General features: G+C 43.2%; 1 protein-coding gene across 1 annotated transcript in view; it reads right to left on the reverse strand.

The window, feature by feature from the left end:
- The window catches only part of SLC6A4 (solute carrier family 6 member 4), a 205412-nt gene that overhangs the window by 26902 nt on the left and 163748 nt on the right, over positions 1–14762 (reverse strand). Inside the window, exons 11-12 of the mRNA XM_075335240.1 lie at positions 7096–7195; positions 6874–6974 (exon numbers count right to left, since the gene is read on the reverse strand). Coding sequence (XP_075191355.1) covers positions 6874–6974; positions 7096–7195 — 201 coding nt within the window. The remainder of the gene's footprint in view (positions 1–6873; positions 6975–7095; positions 7196–14762) is intronic.

Raw genomic sequence — 14762 nt, forward strand, 5'->3', positions numbered from 1 at the left:
GAATTCAAGTGCAGATTGTAACGTTTAATTTGAAGGTTTGAACAAAAATATCTGATAGAAATTGTAGGAATTGTACACATTTCTTTACAAACACTCCACATTTTAGGAGGTCAAAAGTAATTGGACAAATAAACGAAACCAAAACAAAATATTTTTATTTTCAATATTTTGTTGCGAATCCTTTGGAGGCAATCACTGCCTTAAGTCTGGAACCCATGGACATCATCAAACGCTGGGTTTCCTCCTTCTTAATGCTTTGCCAGGCCTTTACAGCCGCAGCCTTCAGGTCTTGCTTGTTTGTGGGTCTTTCCGTCTTAAGCCTGGATTTGAGCAAGTGAAATGCATGCTCAATTGGGTTAAGATCTGGTGATTGACTTGGCCATTGCAGAATGTTCCACTTTTTTGCACTCATGAACTCCTGGGTAGCTTTGGCTGTATGCTTGGGGTCATTGTCCATCTGTACTATGAAGCGCCGTCTGATCAACTTTGCGGCATTTGGCTGAATCTGGGCTGAAAGTATATACCTGTACACTTCAGAATTCATCCGGCTACTCTTGTCTGCTGTTATGTCATCAATAAACACAAGTGACCCAGTGCCATTGAAAGCCATGCATGCCCATGCCATCACGTTGCCTCCACCATGTTTTACAGAGGATGTGGTGTGCCTTGGATCATGTGCCGTTCCCTTTCTTCTCCAAACTTTTTTCTTCCCATCATTCTGGTACAGGTTGATCTTTGTCTCATCTGTCCATAGAATACTTTTCCAGAACTGAGCTGGCTTCATGAGGTGTTTTTCAGCAAATTTAACTCTGGCCTGTCTATTTTTGGAATTGATGAATGGTTTGCATCTAGATGTGAACCCTTTGTATTTACTTTCATGGAGTCTTCTCTTTACTGTTGACTTAGAGACAGATACACCTACTTCACTGAGAGTGTTCTGGACTTCAGTTGATGTTGTGAACGGGTTCTTCTTCACCAAAGAAAGTATGCGGCGATCATCCACCACTGTTGTCATCCGTGGACCTCCAGGCCTTTTTGAGTTCCCAAGCTCACCAGTCAATTCCTTCTTTCTCAGAATGTACCCGACTGTTGATTTTGCTACTCCAAGCATGTCTGCTATCTCTCTGATGGATTTTTTCTTTTTTTTAGCCTCAGGATGTTCTGCTTCACCTCAATTGAGAGTTCCTTAGACCGCATGTTGTCTGGTCACAGCAACAGCTTCCAAATGCAAAACCACACACTTGTAATCAACCCCAGACCTTTTAACTACTTCATTGATTACAGGATAACGAGGGAGACGCCTTCACAGTTAATTGCAGCCCTTAGAGTCCCTTGTCCAATTACTTTTGGTCCCTTGAAAAAGAGGAGGCTATGCATTACAGAGCTATGATTCCTAAACCCTTTCTCCGATTTGGATGTGAAAACTCTCATATTGCAGCTGGGAGTGTGCACTTTCAGCCCATATTATATATATAATTGTATTTCTGAACATGTTTTTATAAACAGCTAAAATAACAAAACTTGTGTCACTGTCCAAATATTTCTGGACCTAACTGTAAATTGTTTGTTCAGTACTTTTATACTGATGTTTTATCCTTAGTATAGGTCATCAGTATCAGATCGTGAAGGGGCAAAGACAACCGGCATCCCACCAATCAACTGTTATGGTGATGGCCAGATGTCCTGAGTTCAAATCCCACCAACGACAACATCTGCAAAGAGTCTGTATGTTCTCCCTGTGTTTGCGGAGGGTTTCCTCTGAGTTCTCCGGTTCCGGTTTCCTGCCATACTCCAAAACACACTAATAGGGAATTTAGATTGTGAGCACCAATGGGGACAGTGTTGCTGATGTATGTAAAGTGCTGTGTATTTAATAGCGCTATATAAGAGAATAAATATTGTATTATTCTTATATTGGCCATTGCGGACCTGCACAGCACAGCTCCATCAACTATATATTGGCCACATCAGAGAACTGTATTCATTCAAATAGGGGAAGATGTGAAGGAGCCAGTCATTACCACTATAGAGTTGAAGGAGCTAGGCTGTTTCACCTTGCAACCGATCACATTGCTGATTGGCTGCATGACGGGTGTCACCTCCACCAATCTGATAACCTATCTGAAGGCTAGACTATCAATGTAAAAGTACCAGACAAGCCCTTTAAACCTGATCTAATATGATATTATATTTTTCAGAATCAAGCAAATATACAATGCCCTATAACTAGTCACAATTAACGATACATTATTCATGAGCCAAATGATATATATGGGTTAATATCTAAGGCTGCGTTCACATCCAGTGGTCATGCTGTGGCTTTTAATCGCACCATCCTTGCACCGCATTGGTCTTTCCATTGTGTCCCTGCACTTAAAGAACAGATTGACTGTCCAAATCAAGTACAGGGGCTCGGTGGATCATGGTGGGGTCAAACATTTAAATGCACCTTCCCTCTGGCTTGTTTTGCCTCTATCTTTACTTTCCCCACCTTTAAAGAACAGCCCTGGCTTTATAGAGCCAAACAAGGCCGGAGATGTATGGAAAACAAGCAGTTGGCAAAATGCACTTAAATGTTTGGCCACACCAAGGTTGCACAGTCATTCTGTACTGAGAAACTACTTTTACTTTTGCAATTTCATCTACAAGATGGTGTGTTCGAATGTAATGGCCAAATGGTTTTGTGGGTGCCATTTTATTGCAAGAATAACCAATTGTGCAGGGAATAGGGCAGAATGGTGCGATGGTTAATACAGCATTGGTTGTACAGCTGTGCTCAAAAGTTTACATACCCCTGCAGATTTTTTGTTTTCCTGGCCTTTTTTCAGAGAATATGAATGATAACACAAAAATGTTTTATCCACTCATGGTTAGGGGTTGGGTGAAGCCATTTATTGTCAAACTACAGTGGTTTTTCTTTTTAAATCATAATGACAACCAAAAACATCCAAATGACCATGATCAAAAGCCCCCTCTAACATCAATGACACCTTTTGGTCTTTTGTGATAGTTGTGGATGAGGCTCTTTATTTTCTCAGATGGTAAAAGCTGCTCATTCTTCTTGGCAAAAAGCCTCCAGTTCCTGTAAATTCCTGGGCTTTCTTGCATGAACTGTGCGCTTGAGTTCTCCCCAGGGTGGCTCAATAATATTGAGGTCAGGAGACTGAGATGGCCACTCCAGAACCTTCACTTTGTTTTGCTGTAGTCAATGACAGGTCGACTTGGCCTTATGTTTTGGATCGTTGTCATGTTGGAACGTCCAAGTACATCCCATGCGCAGCTTCCAGGCCAATGAGTGAAAATTTGCCTCCAGTATTTGCTGATAATGTGCTGCATTAATCTTTCCTTTGACCAAGTTTCCTGTGCCTTTGTAGCTCACGCATCCCCACATCATCAGCAATCCACCTCCGTGCTTTAAAGTAAGAATGGCGTTCCTTTCATCATAGGCCTTGTTGACACCTCTCCAAATGTAACGTTTATGGCTGTGCCAAAAAGTTCGATTTTGGTCTCATCACTTCAAATTACCTTGTTCCAGAAGTTTGGAGGCTTGTCTCTGTGGTGTTTGGCGTTTTGTAGGTGAAACACTTTGTGACATTTGCGCAGTAATGGCTTTCTTCTGGCAACTCAATCATGCTGCCCATTTTTCGTCAAGTGCCTCCTTATTGTACATCTTGAAACAACCACAACGCTAGTTTTAAGTGAGCCCTGTATTTCAGCTGATGTTATTTGTGGGCTTTTTGTTGAGCTACCTGATCGTGGTTTGGTTTTTACAGAGCCCCTGATTGTCCATTTGTTGGAACACTGCTGACTGGCATTATCAATTTCTTGGGTATCTTTTTGTATCCCTTTCCTGTTTTATACAGTTCAACTATCTTTTCTCGTAGATCCATTGACAATTCTTTTTCTTTCCCCATGACTCGCAATCCAGAATCATCAGTAGCTGGATGAAAGATGCAAGAGTCTGTCTGGATCCCAGAAACTCACTCAGTTTTTATGCACACACACTGATTACAAGCAAACAGGTGAGGATGTTACCTTTATTAGCCATTCAAACCCTTTTGTGTCAACCTCTATGCATGTTATCAGGCCAAAATCACCAGGGTATGTGAACTTTTCATCATTGTCATTTGGATGTTTTTTGTTGTCATTATGATTTAAAAAGAGAAAACGCAGTAGTTTGACAATAAATGGCTTCACACAAACACTAACCATGAGTGGGAAAAAAGTTTTTGTGTATCATTCATATTCTTTGAAAAAAGGCCAAGAAAGTAAAAAATGTGTCGGGGTATGAAAACTTTTGAACACAACTCCTAGGGTGTATGTGCGTTTCCCTCCTTTTTCCTCCCACACTCCAAAAAGATACTGAATGGGAACAGACTGTGAGCCGCAATGGGGACAATGATGATGATGATATCTATTAAGTGCTAAATAATTTAGTAGGATAAACAATAGAAAGACGAGAGCGGCACACTGGTAAAACCCGCAATGGGACTGCTGAATGTGAACACAGCCGAAAGATCTTGTTCAGATAATAACCAGACGTGCATCTAATGACTTATTTCTGGAAGGGGTCGCGGTATTCTATAGGAGCTTAGCTTATGACTACTTTCTCCGTAGACATAGTTTAATCACCACTTGGTGACTTGGGTATTGCTTATTATCATTCATACTCCAAGGGCGCTCTCTCTGGGAAGCAGATCTATTTTTACACTAGTAATAAAAGTGAAGAGAGTAAACAGGAGCCTCTGCAAAGTTTAGCCTCATCATAAACCTGTTCTACTAATTAATCTGCCCTATGCTGCAGGCCACAGAGGCTGCACCATTCCCCTTCCTCCAGAATCTCTGCAGTAAATCAGGCGGGCCCAAGGTTATAATAATAGCAATAAAAATAAAACTGGCTAAAGAGGATGAAGACGCTTTAAGGACACAGATAGGTGCCAGCTTCATGTCAGGTTGCAGGGTGATGTTGTTCAGACCCTTGTATTCCAGCTCAAGCGTTGAATCTTTTATAACACATATATCTCTGGTGCCAAGTAGACTAAATGATCACCGTCTTGTTATCACGACCACTATTCGTAGTGAAGTTGTGATGAGGTAAATCTAATGAAGAAGGTTTGCCAATTACTAAGAGCAACACCATCATCTGTCTGTAATACAAAGAGGAATGAAACTGGTAGGAAGACATTACTGGTCCTCACATCACAGAAGGCATAGGGGGTAGTGTTCAAACTGGGCAATTGCCATTCTCCAACAGGGTTCCAGGGCACCAAACCTTTGGCCAGTGCACCTCATCCTGGAGGGCTGCCACATTTGACTGTGTCCATGTCCTTGATATGTGGATGCAGTTACATCCTATGATTTTAGCGAGGCAAGTTTGACTATGCAACATTTCAGAGAAAACCATACTTTAAAAGCCACTAGACTGAAGACTGGTCAGACAGGGGGATCATGGCGGCGTTTCCCCACCCATTGCCCTAAGGTCACATGTCTTTCTCTATACACGCATGCAGAGAGATACTTGGCCCTCAATGGAGCATGCAGGCAGAAGCTGCCGGAGACACGCCTGTCCAACTAGTCTTCAGTGCAGCTCAAACCCTGGCAGCTTAAAAAGTATGTTTTTTTGTGAAACGCATCAGCGTTTTAGAGTCAAACATACCTGGTTGAATTCGCGTAGCCATTCTCTAATACATGTATCAGCTGTCAGCTTCCCTTTAATAATACACACAATACAAATGCCCACCTATATTAATTTTTAAGAAGCACAATGAAGGGAATTAGTAAATGTGAGATCAGATTTCTCCAGTCATATATGAAATTTTCCCACTGAGAGCACTTACACATGATGTAAGCAGGATGCTGTGGCCTACATAACAATCTATGTAAGCAAAGTTAACTTCCCAGTTATCAGCAATGCCCTATATGTAGATTATGTTTGCACCCAACATCAGTTACACAGAAACAGGGATAGCAGGGAATGTGCAAAGTTTTACCCTTAAGTAAATAGGTGAACTGGGTGTCGTGTTCCACCCCTGAAGACACCAATCATGTTGCTGTACTGTAATGTGAATAATGTAATGTAGACTCGTGTTTGGCAAGGACAGTGTTAATATCTAGTCAGCCAGGGAGAGGGGAGTGAAAATGACCAGGGTAAGTCGGTTCCTGTTTCAAAGAAAGTTGAGTGAGACCTTCAGATAGAAGACAAGTGTTGGGTGTGTGTGAAGTATAAGGGAGCAAGTCCAGCAAAGAACCTGTTAGTGGTAACAGAGATGTAGCATACAGTCCAGTGGGTGATACCTGCTAGAAGGATATTTCCGTAGGAGTGATTTCAGTGTTGGCCAGTTGTGGGGGAATCTAGGAAGAAAAAGGGATCTTTCCAGCTGAGAACACAAGAAGAGGGTAATGGCTCTAGGAGAAGCTCTTGTAAGGCATCACAGCCAGTATTCTGGGTACAGGTTTCATAGTGTAACACATTGACGTGTGTGGTCCTGTACCAGGAACATGGAGGTTCACCGTATCTGGTATATGCATCTGTATTTTGCAGAAGATAAATTCAGGTGTACTTCTTACTACATTTTGTACCTGAGCTTGTTCTTAAAAGGAGCCTTTCAGGTACTCTCTGCTCTCCAACCCAGCAGCATTCACACGTGTATGCCAAATTTCCATGCCTAACCAGCCCTGTATAATGCTATTTACTAAAATCAATGTTTAAAAGAACATTTATAAAGTGTGCTGTTCCTATGTTAATTAGGCCTTCGACTGGTCGAAGGGGTATTGTTTCCACAGACAAGTTGGCACTCTTTCCATGTTATCCCACCCCTGCAGGCGTAATAACATGATTTCCAAGAGCCGGTGTTATTGCAGCCAAGGACTTACCAGAAGAAACAGTGGGCATATAGCCACCCAGCAGATCCTCCAAAACCAGCCTGGAGTGAAGCCTAACATTTCCCGAACATCACGACAGAATTGGTTAATACCTGAAACAAAACAAGACAACATTTTTCCTTTTTGTCCTCTATGAGTCTGGTAAATAACTGACAAGCAGACCAAACATGCCAACAATAATCCCGACACTGGAATATAATATGTGGTACGTACCATAGAACCAGGACACTGCTATAGCTTCAAGGAATACCACAGTGAGCACCGCCGGGCCGGTGGCATACTCCTCAAACAGCTTTACCATATAAGCACCACCCTAGAATGAAGAAATGTAAGTTCCCAAAATGTTAAACTATGGTAAAATAAAAGGAAAATGTCACAAAACATCTTAAAAGCTAAATATACAGTACCTTCACACAAATGATTGAATTGTTGATTTATGCATGATCGAGCAATTTTCCAATTAGTCTGTATTAAAAAGAATAACCATTTAACTGCTGTAGTGACTGTATATCTTTTATCTAGCTGGGTGCATTATTATAAATCTGTAAGAGATCCTGCTCAGTACTGACAGCTCTCTGCTCCCGGTGACCCCTAAGTGTAAACACGTACACCACATAGATGGCATCCGTGTGCTCTACGTGTTTAACATTGATAGTATAAAATAAGCTATTTGAGAAGATCCTGATTAATTAGGCCATGAGTCTGGGGAGCCTCACAATCTAAATCAGGTTATTCTATATAATTTAATCAAAAAGTCAGGCAGAGCTTTTGGCTTCGAGGCTCAAAGGCTGGCACTTGCTGGAGCAGGGGACCAAAATATGTTCTTTCCGCCATAGCCACCAGGAGCTTGAACACTCATTTTCAATGTAAGGGGGCCTAGTTAATATTGCTGCAAACTCTTTGCTAGATGCAATGGGACAAGAGCACACATCTCAAGATTGGAGGATTTTTATAGATTCTTCAAAAAACATTTTTAAAGCGGTACTTTAAGCATAATGACAAAATGCATCTGTTCCTCTTGCTTAGGCCTAATGCCTGCTTTACACAAGACGACCGATTGTGCCATTTCATGATCGATCGTACCCGCCCCCGTCGTTTGTGCGTCACGGGCAAATTGCTGTCGTGAAAACCCCGTTACACGTACTTACCTGCTGAGTGACCTCGCTGTGGGCGGCGAACATCCTCTTCCTAAAGGGGGAGGGACGTTCAGCGTCACAGCGACGTCAAACAGCTGCCGGCCAATAGAAGCGGAGGGGCGGAGATGAGCGGGACGTAAACATCCCACCCACCTCCTTCCTTCCGCATAGCCGCCAGGAGCCGCGGGACGCAGGTAAGCAGTGTTCATCATTCCCGGGGTGTCACACGGAGCAATGTGTGCTAACCCGGGTACAATGAACAACCGGCGCCATTTTAATTAAACAATTTTTTAAAACTGAGCGACGAGTACACGACTCACGATTTGTGAGCAATACTGTGTCGCTCAGAGACGACGTCGTGAACGATGCCGGATGTGCGTCACGAAAACCGTGACCCCGACGATGCATCGCACAATAGCTCGTCTCGTGTAAAGCTTGCATAAGCCACACGGTGAGAAAATCGGTGCTAGTGGAGTGCGATAAAAAAATCGCATTCCACTCGCACCAATTTTAGCCTGTGTGTCAGCACACATGAGCGATTATTTTCTCAGCCCTAATCGGACAGAGAAAACAATCGTAGCATGCTGCGATTGTAATGTGAGACTCTTTTCTCTTGCACCCATTCAAGTGAATGGAGCGAGAGAAAAATCGCACTGCACTCACGGTACACCGGTGTACTGCGCGTGCAGTGTGAGATTCGCAATAGCCGGCTACGGAGGAGAGAGGCAGAGAAATCCCTCCCTCCCCTCCTCAGCACTGGCCCGCCCCTCCTCAGCGCCGGCCCGCCCCTCACAGCTGAGGTCCGCTTGTACAGTCGGACCTCAGTTGCATGGATACTAGCATGACACTCTGCTCCTGCTGTGCTGCCAGCGCGAGCCGAGTGTCATGCGAGCATCGCACTAGTGCCCCGTGTGGCCCCGGCCTTATGCAGCAAGTCTGAAAGAAACATGAAAATATGCGCCTTCTGCTGTCAAACATTCATTACGATAACTACGAGGGGAATATTTGTGGTGATCTGAAACTAGTAGCTTTGGTGTTTGGGTTGTAGTTCGGCTATACAAGGTTTTTGTTTTCTCTTCGAATGGGAGAACAGAGACCATAAAAAGCATTTCACAAAACATTGGCCACTAAGAAACAGTTTGACTCCTGGAAGAAAGAATGTCCTATGACAGTCTCTGGTAGCTCCAGAAAAAGTTTTCTCCAACACTCCATATAAATCTTGGACTGAGGAAGAACTTTGTCAAGGTAATGGCGAGGGTTTTGCATATCTTAGATACAAGATTCCACAAATCAACGAGGCCAAGATCAAGGAAGGAATTTTCATGGGGCGACAAATAAGGGAAATTATGAAAGATATTGATTTTGATACAAAACTAAGTGAGACTGAGACACTGACATGGGAGTCGTTCAACAATGTAATGGTGAACTTCCTTGACAACGATAAAGTACCAATCTATAAAGATCTTGTGATAGAGTTATTACAACTGGATATTTCAGTGACAAGCAAGGGAAATGGAGAACAAAAAAACTCCAAAAATACTGTTGGGGCAATGACCCCCCAACCCCCACTTGGCTGTGCTATACCATGTGATAGCTTTAAGGCATTTAGGGTGAATCCCTCCTAACATCATGTGACCCTTCTCTGGATTATGCAAGCTTCTGCAATGTATAATATGGCTGAGGTCAATTTAGGCAATTTGCCGATTGGTGCTAAGTGAATTGCAAATTGTTCAATTTCACCAAGTTCAACAAATTCCTAAAAGCTGAACACAAATTCGATTTCCTTTAAAGGGTTATTCCCATCTCCAAGACCCTATCCCAATATGTAGTAGGTGTAATGATAATAACATTAACAAATACAGTACCTCCAATTAGATATGTAGTATAGTTCTCCTGATGAACTATGTCGCTTACCTCATGTGCAGGGCATTGCAGCTTACATATCCATGGTAACGACCACTCATACAGTGACAATTAGTTGCTCGTGGTCGTAACCATGGATAACTACACTGTGTGCAGAATTATTAGGCAAATGAGTATTTTGATCACATGATACTTTTTATACATGTTGTTCTACCTCAAGCTGTATAGGCTTGAGAGCCAACTACCAATTAAGTAAATCAGGTGATGTCCATCTCTGTAATGAGGAGGGGTGTCGTGTAATGACATCAACACCCTATATAGGGTGTGCTTAATTATTAGGCAACTTCCTTTCCTTTGGCAAAATGGGTCAGAAGAGAGATTTGACGGGCTCTGAAAAGTCCAAAATTGTGAGATGTCTTGCAGAGGGATGCAGCAGTCTTGAAATTGCCAAACTTTTGAAGCGTGATCACTGAACAATCAAGCATTTTATGGCAATTAGCCAACAGGGTCGCAAGAAGCATGTTGGGCCAAAAAGGCGCAAAATAACTGCCCATGAATTGAGGAAAATCAAGCGTGAAGCTGCCAAGATGCTATTTGCCACCAGTTTGGCCATATTTCAGAGCTGCAACGTTACTGGAGTATCGAAAAGCACAAGGTGTGCCATACTCAGGGACATGGGCATGGTAAGGAAGGCTGAAAAAACGACCACCTTTGAACAAGAAACATAAGATTAAACGTCAAGACTGGGCCAAGAAATATCTTAAGACTGATTTTTCAAAGGTTTTATGGACTGATGAAATTATAGTGACTCTTGATGGGCTAGATGGATGGGCCAGAGGCTGGATCAGTAAAGGGCAGAGAGCTCCACTCTGTCTCAGATGCCAGCAAGGTGGAAGTGGGGTACTGGTATGGGCTGGTATCATCAAAGATGAACTTGTGGGAACTTTTCGGGTTGAGGATGGAATGAAGCTCAACTCCCAGACCTACTGCCAGTATCTGGGAGACAACTTCTTCAAGCAGTGGTAGGAAGAAGTTGATATCGTTCGAGAAAAACATGATTTTCATGCAGGACAATGCTCCATCACATGCATCCAACTACTCCACAGCGTGGCTGGCCACTAAAGGTCTAAAAGATGAAAAAATAATGACATGGCCCCCTTGTTAACCTGATCTGAACCCCATAGAGAACCTGTGGTGCCTCATAAAATGTGAGATCTACAGGGAGGGAAAACAGTAAACTTCTCAGAACAGTGTCTGGAGGCTGTGGTGCCTGCTGCATGCAATGTTGATCGTAAACAGATAAGCAACTGACAGAGTCTATGGATGGTAGGCTGTTGAGTGGCATCATAAAGAAAGGTGGCTATATTGATCACTAATTTTTTGGGTTTTGTTTTTGCATGTCATAAATGTTTATTTCTAAATCTTGTGCAGTTATATTGGTTTACCTGGTGAAAATAAACAAGTGAGATGGGAATATATTTTTTTTTATTAAGCTGCCTAATAACTCTGCACAGTAATAGTTACCTGCACAAACAGATACCCTCCTAAGATAGCCAAATCTAAAAAAAAAAACGACTCCCAACTTCCAAAAATATTAAGCTTTGATATTTATGAGTCTTTTGGGTTGATTGAGAATATAGTTGTTGATCGATAATAAAAAAAATCCTCTAAAATACAACTTGCCTAATAATTCTGCACACGGTGTATACTACTGTTCTAATTGAAGGTATTTGCAAATATTATTATTATTATTATTATTATTATTATCATCATCATTACACCTACTAAATATTGGGATAGGATCGTGGAGATGGGAATAGCCTCTTTAAAATCGATTCACTAATTTCAATGTAAATCATAACATTCTGTCAGTCGGCACACACTCAATAAATTAAATAGTAAATAATATAGACCCTTAAAATGACCTGGTGTTGAAAAGTGAGCACTTACTGTAGTATTACAGTAGTAAAAGCAAAGGCTGTAATATAGGATTTACAAATTAATGCACCAAGCTAAAATGGCCGTGTACTGACTCACCCCTCACACCTGCACTGTATTGCTTTCATGTACTTTTCATACAATTTCAAGAGTGCGTTACCACCATTTGTGGCTGTCAACACCTCGTTCAGAAAGCCGTATACTCTGTTATGTGTTGATGGCTGTATAACCTTAAAAGTTCATTTTTTTTTACTAAATAAAAGCACCTGATAAGATGTAGTATGTGTTGAAAAGACTGTTTGTACCCCCAAAAATTAAGTTTAATAACTTTATTTTATGAACGGTAAATCGGTATAAAAAAAAGAAAAGAAAACAGTTTCATACACCATACAACATAAGTATAATATGCAACAGAAAAAATATTACTTGTATACTATTCAGCTTATAGCACCTAAGAAAGAATAGAGCGGACTCTGTTACTGACAGACACAACTTTGCCTTTTCTAGATTATTTCTTAAGGCTACTTTACACACTACGATATCGGTCCCGATATCGCTAGTGTGGGAAGCCGCCCCCATCTGTTGCGCGACACGGGCAAATCGCTGCCCGTGCCGCACAACATCGCCCAGACCGGTCACACATACGTACCTGTCCGGCGACGACGCTGTGACGGGCGAACCGCCTCCTTTCTAAGGGGGCGGTCTGTGCGGCGTCACAGCGACGTCACTGAACCGCCGCCCAATAGCAGCGGAGGGGCGGAGCTGAGCGGGACGTAACATCCCGCCCACCTCCTTCCTTCCTCATAGCGGCCGGGAGGCAGGTAAGAGGAGCTTCCTCGTTCCTGCGGCGTCACACGCAGCGATGTGTGCTGCCGCAGGAACGAGGAACAACCTCGTTACTGCTGCAGTAACGAGATTTGAGAATGGACCCCCGTGTCGCCGATTAGCGATTTTGCACGTTTTTGCAACGATGCAAAATCGCTTATCAGTGTTACACGCAACGGCATCGCTAATGCGGCCGGATGTGCGTCACGAATTCCGTGACCCCAACGAGTTCGCATTAGCGATGTCGCAGCGTGTAAAGCCCGCTTTAGTTGTTAAAAATTTAAGGACACAATGTTTTATGGGTGGATTAAAAATAAATTAAAAAAACCCATGTGAATGTGTAATTTTAATTTTAAACATACTTTCAACTAATTTTTCAAAATAAGCTGTCGTATATACATGACAAATAACTCTATATTACTTGTATCCTGCTTTTCCACCAATTTTTCCCTCTTTAGGCTCTTTCCCTCACTTGCAATCCACTCTGGGCTGGTGGAAGGAGACAAGCTCCTAATATATCTCTCATACACAGGACACAGATGGTTCCTGTTCTTCATTCTTTTATTTTTAGCACACAGAGAAGAAACAGCAGCGTCATGGAGAAAAGTATACAGTACTAAGCAGTGGAGATGAGAAATAAGCTCTGGGATGAGTTAAAATGACAGACCCCAGGGCTTTGGGGTACTCAGTCCCGGGCTGTAATTTACTGGGATAGTTCACTGGGTGGTCGTTGCCTGGTTCCGTGACCCTGGGGATCGCTTAAAAGGGGTTTTATACAAGGGAAAAATAAAATTAAAAGGTCTTTTGTGACGCCACTTGCAGTATGCGGCTATATGGGGTAGCCGCCGCTGCAAAGTCTCTCACTGCTGGGGCTGGTGGTATTAAGTAGCTTAGATGTGATGGCTCTCTGCAAGTAGGGGAGGATGATGGTGGTTGTAGTTAATTCTAACTCCGCTTTCTGCTTACAGCAATGCAATGGTATATATGATTAGTTCTAACTGAGCTTGTTCTTGTATGTAGAAACCTTATCTCACTTGCTTATTAGGTTTATGATCCTGCTAGCATGCAAGCTTGTTTGTTGTTATTACAAGTTATTGCCTCTTTTTGACTCAAGTTAGCTGATTGATTAACGAGCTAAATTGGCCCACATCTAAAGGCCCCGTCACACTAAGCAACATCGCTAGCAACATCGCTGCTAACGAACAACTTTTGAAACGTAGCAGCGATGTTGCTAGTGATGTTGCTGTGTGTGACATCCAGCAACAACCCGGCCCCTGCTGTGAGGTCGTTGGTTGTTGCTGAATGTCCTGGGCCATTTTTTAGTTGTTGCTGTCCCGCTGTGAAGCACAGATCGCTGTGTGTGACAGCGAGACAGCAACAACTAAATGTGCAGGCATCAGGAGCCGGCTTCTGCGGAGGCTGGTAACCACAGTAAACATCGGGTAACCAAGAAGCCCTGTCCTTGGTTACCCGATATTTACCTTTATTACCAGCCTCCGCCGCTCTCATTGTCAGTGCCGGCTCCTGCTCTGTGCACATGTAGCTGCAGGACACATCGGGTTAATTAACCCGATGTGTGCTGTAGCTAGGAGAGCAAGGAGCCAGCGCTAAGCATTGTGCGCTGCTCCCTGCTCTGTGCACATTTAGCTGCAGCACACATCAGGTAATTAACCCGATGTGTGCTGTAGCTAGGAGAGCAGGGAGCCAGCGCTAAGCATTGTGCGCTGCTCCCTGCTCTGTGCACATTTAGCTGCAGCACACATCAGGTAATTAACCCGATGTGTGCTGTAGCTAGGAGAGCAGGGAGCCAGCGCTAAGCAGTGTGCGCTGCTCCCTGCTCTGTGCACATTTAGCTGCAGCACACATCAGGTAATTAACCCGATGTGTGCTGTAACTAGGAGAGCAGGGAGCCAGCGCTCAGTGTGCGCTGCTCCCTGCTCTCTGCACGTGTAGCTGCGTGCGCTGGTAACCAAGGTAAATATCGGATTGGTTACCCGATATTTACCTTAGTTACCAAGCGCAGCATCTTCCACGCGGCGCTGGGGGCTGGTCACTGGTTGCTGGTGAGCTCACCAGCAACTCGTGTAGTGACGCTCCAGCGATCCCTGCCAGGTCAGG

Source organism: Anomaloglossus baeobatrachus, chromosome 2 (assembly GCF_048569485.1).
Source record: "Anomaloglossus baeobatrachus isolate aAnoBae1 chromosome 2, aAnoBae1.hap1, whole genome shotgun sequence".
NCBI lineage: Eukaryota > Metazoa > Chordata > Amphibia > Anura > Aromobatidae > Anomaloglossus > Anomaloglossus baeobatrachus.